The sequence below is a fragment of the Antrostomus carolinensis genome, unplaced genomic scaffold, assembly GCF_000700745.2.
Source record: "Antrostomus carolinensis isolate BGI_N321 unplaced genomic scaffold, ASM70074v2 scaffold19564, whole genome shotgun sequence".
Classification (NCBI taxonomy): Eukaryota; Metazoa; Chordata; class Aves; order Caprimulgiformes; family Caprimulgidae; genus Antrostomus; species Antrostomus carolinensis.
In genome coordinates, this window is record NW_010313053.1 from 5,462 (window position 1) to 13,472 (window position 8,011).

At 44.8% G+C, this 8,011-nt stretch overlaps 1 protein-coding gene across 1 annotated transcript; it reads right to left on the reverse strand.

The window, feature by feature from the left end:
- Positions 1-889: 889 nt before the first annotated feature.
- Positions 890-5,507, reverse strand: LOC104519985 (secreted Ly-6/uPAR-related protein 1). The gene is made up of 3 exons (XM_010167226.1): positions 5,456-5,507; positions 2,211-2,330; positions 890-1,101 (listed from the first exon to the last, which is right to left on the reverse strand). Exons 1-3 carry the CDS (start codon positions 5,505-5,507, stop codon positions 890-892), a joined length of 384 nt encoding a protein of 127 aa, XP_010165528.1.
- Positions 5,508-8,011: the final 2,504 nt, after the last annotated feature.

Consider the following 8,011-nt stretch of genomic DNA (forward strand, 5'->3'; position numbering starts at 1 on the left):
GGAGGGCAGAGTAACAGAAGAAGTTGTTTGAAATGATCTGTAAAACATCTGGGAAGGGAAATTCAGGAGCTCTGATTGCAACGTGAGTTTAGGCAAAGGGCTATAGAGGGTTTTGGCTAGTCAAACTTCCAAATTTGCATTTACAGATCTAACTTGCCCTGGTCAGGGCATGTTTTGAGGTTTCTAGAAATACATCTCATCTCAACACATGAAGGCTGAGCCTTTATGAACTCATTCCATAGCTTATTCTAGGCAGAATTAAGTGCCAGCTCTCTGCAATGGCAAATTACACTCTGCTGAGCAGGTAGTGAGTGGGGACCAAGATCCATCTGCTGCTCTGACTAAGGAGATGGCACCAAAAATGAAAAGAAAATAAATCAAGCTCCTGATGGAGAGTTGCAAGATTATTTTTTGGGATTGTGCATAGGAATATAACAGAGGTCCACAGGCACGGGTTGTGTGGGAGCTCGAGGAGACCTGTGAAAAAAGCACTGTCCACACTCAACGTTCATACAGCCCTTGCTCTTGCTGAGGGTGACCCCAGAGCATCAGCCTTGATGGCACTGCTCAGGCCCTCCAGCTGTGCAGAGCACTTCATCCACTACTGCTCCCCACAGAGACAAGCTGTAGGGGAAGATGTGGGTCCTGGGGGTCAGAAGTAGTTGAAGGTGAGGAACATCTGCTTAGCAGCTGGAAACTGGAAATTTGAGGGTTTTAGGCCCAGGTGTACAGATTCTTGGCTTGAATCCACTTGAATCCACAGCATTGAAGATGGATGAAAGCACACATCAACAAAGAAGGTGATTCCCAAGGCATCTAAGAGTTCATGAGGCAGCTTGGCAGAGAGAGGAGTGGGGATATTTTGGCTGGAACATGGGCACTTGTGACATTACAGAGCACACTGAAGGAACATGCCAACAACTATGGTCATCAGACCCAGTGCTGCAGAGCTGCTTCTGGCCCCATTGCGACTCCTGGTGTCATCAGTGCAGAGATCAGTGTAGCAGCATGACTTGGGTTTGTTTGCTCCTATTCCATTAAAGGAGATACATTCCTCCTCACAGCCTCTGGTCACAGTGATGTTGCCAAAAAAGGGGTAACCTGAAAAAAGCAGATTAGAAAGGGAGAAGAATAAGATAGAGAAAGGAATGGTGAAGGAAGGTGCAGAGAGCTGACATCAAGAAATATTGTCTTTGTGCAATGGAGAAAAATTAAAAGTAAAGTGTTTATAGGTAAATAAAGGCAAATAAGAGGTTGAGCATCTCAAATCCACACGTGTCTGTAGTCCAGACTGCTCCTTGTAGGAACAGGTCCACTGGTTGTCCCTGCTGCCTCCCTCTCTCCCTCCTGCTCCTTCTAAGTTTATTTGAGTGTGGACAAGGGACACAAGTCCCTGTGTATTTTGTTCAGGTGAGTTGCTCCTGCAATGACTCTGCATAGAAGGTGGCAGTGCTAAGAGGCACTGCTGTAATGCTGGCATGGTCAATGGGGACATGGTGCTAGGTGAAAGCATCTAGGGAACATCAGCAAGGAAAGAGCCTCTGGGTTTCTGTGATATGTTAGCACATATCTATAGGTTCAGGATCTGGAAGGGCATAGGGTTAGGAAAGGCAAAACAAACTGGGTAAGCAGAATGAGTCCTGTGTGTTTCACTATGAAGCTCTGAATCTGATGGATTGCTCTCCTTCCAACTCTAAAATTGAATAACTCCACCTGGATTATTAAAGGGAAGTTAAAGGATAAACCAAATTTGGACTGGGAAGGGGAGAGGGAAGTGTGGCCAGCAGGTTGGGACAAAGACGGGGACAAACTCTTTATCAGGACCTGTTGCAGTATCACAGAATCACAGAGAGTGGATCACAGTAGGAAAAAGGGTGATGGTTTTAAACTAAAGAGGAGAGATTCAGACTAGATATAGGGATGAAATTGTTTACAATGAGGGTAGCAAAACAATGGAATAGGTTGCCCAGGGAGGTGGTAGATGACCCATCCCCGGAAATATTGAAGGTCATGTTGGACAGGGCTCTGAGCAACCTGATTTGGTTGAAGAAGTCCCTGCTCACTGCAGGGGGGTTGGACTAGATGACCTTTAAAGTTCTCTTCCAACCCAAACCATTCTGTGATTCTATAATCCTAACTTCATGAGATCATTTGGCCCACGAAACATGCATCTCTCTTCACAAGCACTCATAGCAAGCAAAGAAACTTACCTGAGTCTACAGAGTGCAGCGTTGTTGTGCACACAGTGGCTTTTGGGGGGCACACAGTGGCTGTTCTGCACTTAGCAATGTCCGTTGGTTCCTTGCATGTGTAACATCGTAAGGACTGGGCTGCAGAGAGAAACAGAATGGATCTGAGATGGTCAAAGACATAAGCCTGTAGCTTCTCTGCTCTGTGGTGGGGACTATGTGATGGTCAGTGCTTCATTCCCCCCTTAACCAAGACACAGTGGTCTCAGAAATTACACACAGCTGGAGGCAGTGGCAAAGTTTGGGTATGTCAGGATGGAAAGACCAAACCCCAGCACCAAAGGACAAGGATGGTGTTGTGGGAGTTGGGTGATCACTACCCTGGGGACTCAGCAGCCCAAAAAGAGCAGGGATCTAGAGGAACCTACTGCTTGAGCAGCTTTGATAGGATCTTTGCATCTTCTGTGAGAGATGCTGTAACAGAGAGAAAAATAACAGTCTCCTTCTGTTGAGAGCAGCATTCAGCAGCACAGAAAGACTGGCACTTCCCCCGTCCCTCCACCCACAGTGACAGCTCCTTCGTGCCTGTTTAGACGCATTTCTGCAGAACTCAGTAACTGAGAGCAGAATTTAAATTTCAGAGCTGCATCAGAGATCCTGAATGTGGCCTAAAAAAATACTTTTATCAGGAGCTACTGCTGCTTTTTAAAAGAAACGATGCTACAAAGCTCTCGCTGGCTGCCTGGACACCTTTACATATGCAAGCATGGGTCATAGGAGTTCCTCAAAGTTCTCAGCATGAGACATGTCCATCCATAGCGAGCAGATATCGAGTGTGCATATTTTTCAGAGTCGTGCTAGCGTGGTTTGTTGACAGAAACCATCCTGGTTTAATATTTTCTATTCTACATTCCTTCTACCAACAAGGCAGCTGATGAATGACCCAAATGTGTCCACTGCCATCTATTGGTAAAATTGCAGAGAGACAATATTTTCTTGTTACAGTTCTGCAGAATCTGCTGTTAAGAGAGAAACCTCTGGGACTTTGTGATAAGAATAAACATTTGTGAAGGCAGTAGCTTGAATATCTGACTCTAGAAAGAACTTCCAGGGCATCTACTTCTTTTAGCAGCTCCTTTGGAAAATTCAGCTGTGCAATATTGCCTACACAACGCAAAATCGTTCTTTGTCCTCTTTGCAGAGGCAGGAAGGGGTTTTTAATGTGAGCAATGGTGGTGTTCTTGTGGCCATATCCTTTGTAAAAGGTGCAGTGAAGCCATCCCCATTTACCCAAGCTGAGGACCTCAGCAGATCCCTTCCAAATGATCCATGGAAGCTTGTTTTATATTTTAACACCTAGTGCACACTGAGAGAGAAAACATATTGTCAACTTAGCAAGCGCAGGGATGTTTTTGAGTGTGTAGGATTGGCTCATATATGGATGGAGAATTGCTAGTTTAAAACATCTGAGAAACTGATCTGCAACTTTTGGGTTGAGCTGTTTTCTAAACCTCATCATTTTCACAGGTGAGCAGAGGAGTGCCATGGGATCTGGGGGAGTTACTTCCAGTGAAGAGCAAGTTTAAGGAAGAAAATAATCAGCTCCTTATTTTTCACTGACTCTGAGGGGGCTACTCAGAGGATACTGGGTTTGTAGGAAGGTTGCAGTGGAAGTGGAAAGCCTAAAACTATAAGCACCAGAGCAAAAGAGAAGAACTGAACACAGAGGACAATGCTGTGTCCTGATCTGAGGCCAATAAGTCTTTATTCATCGTTGTCAGACAGCACCTTCTACCCCTTGTTTTCAAAGCTCTGGAAAATAAGTGGTATATTTTGAGTCACAGACATATTCCTGTGCTGCAAGAGTTGTGCCTAGACCAGCTGCCTCCCACTGGATCATCCCAGAAAAACCATTTCTGCCTCCATCTCAACTATAAAGCAAAGGGTGGTGATGCTTCTCTGTTTCCATGAAGCATTTTGAGACCCATGGGTTAAACCTACTCTGTCAGTTCCTCAGTAAACACATTAAATCCAGGACAGGTCTACACCCAGAAGGAGGAAAAAAAACAACCCCCCAATAATATACCACTTGTAAAATATCTTGAAAGAAAGAAAAACCCCAGCAGATAATGAAATGTGAAAAATTGCAATAACTGTATAGAAGTAACTGCACCTACCCTGGTTCAGCCCTGGATTTGACCCAGAGCATGTCCCTCAGCGAGTAGTTGGGTTTGCTTTAAAGACAAGTAGAAGGATTAAGGAGAGTAGAAAGAAAAAGCAATGAAGTCTGAAAAAGATACCCAACACACTTCCATGCATAAAAGAATTGCAAGGTGTATGCCTTTCAGCCTTCTTCCACTTGCAACCCTCTGAATGATCTCCTTGTAGTCAAGCCTAGAGATGGAGATGTGTGACCTCTGCTCAGGCTGCCTTTCCTTTGAGATCTTTCAGAGTCCAATGAAAGCAGCCTGAGGATCTCTGGGGCCACTTGGTGTCACCCCAAAGATGACTCTGTTCCAGGCTAAGGATGTATTTGTGGTGGGTCACAAATAGATGGAGTTAGAACACAGAGATTACCAGACCCTGCTGTCTGCTTGCCCAAAACCCAGACACATTAGAGATCAAACTAAACAGACACAGGAGAATTGCCTGTCTCCACCTATATCCTCATATCTAGAAATTAGTGAAAACACTGGAGCTGGTGGTTTAACAAACATTTACAAAACCCTCAGATTTATTTCTCAAATCCTTGCCCATATCTGTACTGAAGACTCATTCTCTGGTTTTCAGAGCTTCCAGCAGTCAACCAGAAGGTTTTAGGGATGATAGGAGCTCAGGATAAACATACCCCATCCCATCCCTGAAGGAACAGGTTGGCAGCTTAAGTAGAGGCTGTTGGTTCAAGTCCTTGCTCATGCTTGTAGTGCCCTGTGCCATGTGGCACCCATTTATACCTTAATCTTATAAAGCAGTATATTGGTCCCCTCCATCCCAAGGTATGGTGTGACCAGGGTTGGTTGACAGACAACCACCTATGTGTCTGAATGACATGCATTTCTCTCCATCAGGCATCACAGCTCTCCCCACCAGGAATACATATCCCCTTTCCCCATTTATCCTCTCCATTGAACTTCTTAAATACATTAAAAAAAAATGTTATTTCCCCTGCCTGGGATTGCAAAGTCTTTCTGCATTGATGCCTTTCCTCTCCCCTCCAAAGCATTTCCCAAGGGGTCCCTGCAGTGTTGGGAATGCTGCTGTCTTACCCAACTCCACATATGTCAGGCCAAGCAGGAACCCAATCAGAAGTGTCTTCATGATGAGAGCAGATCCGTGCAGCTGGGGCAGTAAAGGAGAGCTGCTCTCAGGGACCTTTATATGTTTTCCCACCCTCTATCTCCTGTTGATCCTGTGGGCGGATTCCCTCGGCGTGATCAAGGGAGAGCTCAGCTCCAGTCTGGATTGGGATTTGTAGAGGAACAAGTTCCCCAAGGAGGTGACATCACCACGGTAAGTAGACTCCTGCCATGTGTTGTCTCTTCTTCAGGTTTACCGTCCTGGGGCTGATCCCATGGAAAAGGACAAACACAGTTTACACTGCAAGGGGTGGCCCCAAGCCAGTACTTGGATGGGGAATGTGACAAGGTATGTTTGTTCCTTCCAGTCTGACTCTGTGAGCTGAGAGCTGGGTTGTGTCAGGCATGTTGCATTGGGCAACAACAGTCAAGACGCAAGCAGCAGCAGGCTGGGCTTCCACATACATCTGCTCAGCCTCACCAAATGTTTTCATCCCTACTGCTCTCCAGACTGGCAGTTGGGAAGCTGGCATGTCTGGGTTTACCCAAACCATGTTTATTTTCCCAAATCAAGTGCATAAGCAAGCCTGATTTCTGGCTCCCAAGAGCTTAGTTATAAACTGAACTCTGGTGCTGAGCTGCTGGGCATGGAAGTCACTGAATGGCCAGTGGAGATAAGCATGGGAGATGGTACCTCCAAGTCTGGGATTTGAATTTCTTGTTTTGTTTAAGGGGTCATGCTGGCAGAGTAGGGTGCTATGTCTTTTGCAAAGGTGTCAATTATTTACCAAATTTTATTCTAAAGCTGGGAAATAAACCAAACATGGCGAAATGAATTAAGTTTCCCACTGCAGTATATTCCTGATAGAAAAACTTCCCTTTATGCATTTCAAAGCAACCTTTTCAAACATACATATATATATATATATATATTTGTCTTATACAACATTTGTGGAAACAGCTTAAAAAAGCTTTCAGTAAGGGATCAGTGCTTTGCTTCTCCCTTTTGACTGAGCCAATGGCATTTTGTATGTCATAGGGAAAGCTGATAGATTTTTTTTTTTGGTTGGTTTTGTGGTGACCCAGGGTTGAAAAAACCCATCATTGTGTAATTTCTCGTAAAACAGATAAATAAGACATAGCCAGAAAAAATTGTGAATCACTGTAAAGTACTCAGAGACTTCAGGGATAGAGACAAGGTGAGTACACAAGATGATTTAATTACTGGGGGTTTGCTTGTCACAGACTGCTCAAGGCAATGCACATGGGCATTGTTGCTGTTCCCAGGAGCCTATCCTTTTTTTACCAGTTTGAGAATGGGGCTTTTTTTTGGGGGGGGGGGAATGTGCTACTCCCTAAAGGGTTCTCAGTAACTTGAGAGGCATTGCTAATGAAAATTTCCACAGTCATGGATGACACAAAAATGATTGAGCTGTGGCAGCAGGATCAGTACTGTGCCGTGGGAAAGGGAGGGAAAGACGTGCAGCCTAACGCTCGCTGAGCTGTGAGAGTGAAAACCATCATTTATCTTTATCTTGCTGTGCTGTCAGAGACCAGGTACATAAAGAAAAACAGTTCAAACACACCTCCCTGGCTATATAGGAAAATGTCCACTCTGTGAAAGCCACCAGACCTGGTTATATCCAGATCTTTTTCTTATAACTGGGTGGTTCAAGGTACATTTGAGTAATATCTTAATTAACAGCCATGAAACTGGAAAAGATCCAGTGCTTTAAGTATTCCAGGTGGTTATGCCTCGATAGGTAAGCACAGAGGGGTTGACACTCCAGAGTTCTCAACACTAAAAGGCTGTTTGGCAGATTGTGTGTAGCTTGCAGAAATGGAGATGTCCACACAAGGGAAGTTTTAATGGTCTACCCGTATTTGAAAGTCATTGCATGCTGAGAAATCCTCAGAATAATTTAGTGTGGTTGAAGAAATAGTGATATAAATAGGAAACTAAATGAGTCTGTCCAGCTTAGTGGAGGCTGTCCATCACTGTGGTGTCTGGACATGAAGGATTGCTTGCCTCTGGCCAGTGCAAAGCCACTCAACTCTGTCTACTGGCTTGAAAACCTTTCAGACATGGCTGTAAGGCAGAGCATCAGGAAACCACCAGAGCTGGAGTTGTTAAAGCTCCAGCAGACCAGTTGAGTATGTGGGAGTGCCAGGCTTCAGGGAGAGGGAAGTTGGGAGCATGCCAGTAAAATTGTGGAAGAAAGGGAAGACCTAGTTGATCTAAAGATAACTAGAAGCCTTCAGTGAGCTGGAGCCCTGAAAACAAAACCAAACACAAACACAAACAAACGCAGGTGATATCAAGTTGTGTGGTGGAGTGTAAGGGAGGTTGTTAGCAGGGTGACTATGGAAGTGCTAGCACCCTGACATGAAGCCCTGGTGGCATCTCATCTGGAATTTCATTGCCTCTGTCAAGAAAAAAAGAGTCCTGATGAGAAAAAAAAAATGCAGATGGAAACTAATGGGAAGACTGGGAGAACAGAATCAACCCCAATAAATGACACTGGA

Coding starts and splice junctions, on each gene's coding strand:
- LOC104519985 (XM_010167226.1), bottom strand. CDS start 5,507: ATGAAGACACTTCTGATTGGGTTCCTGCTTGGCCTGACATATGTGGAG. Junction 2,331..5,455: donor CCTGACATATGTGGAGTTGG/GTAAGACAGCAG, acceptor TTCTCTCTGCAG/CCCAGTCCTTACGATGTTAC. Junction 1,102..2,210: donor GCTGCACTCTGTAGACTCAG/GTAAGTTTCTTT, acceptor TGCTTTTTTCAG/GTTACCCCTTTTTTGGCAAC.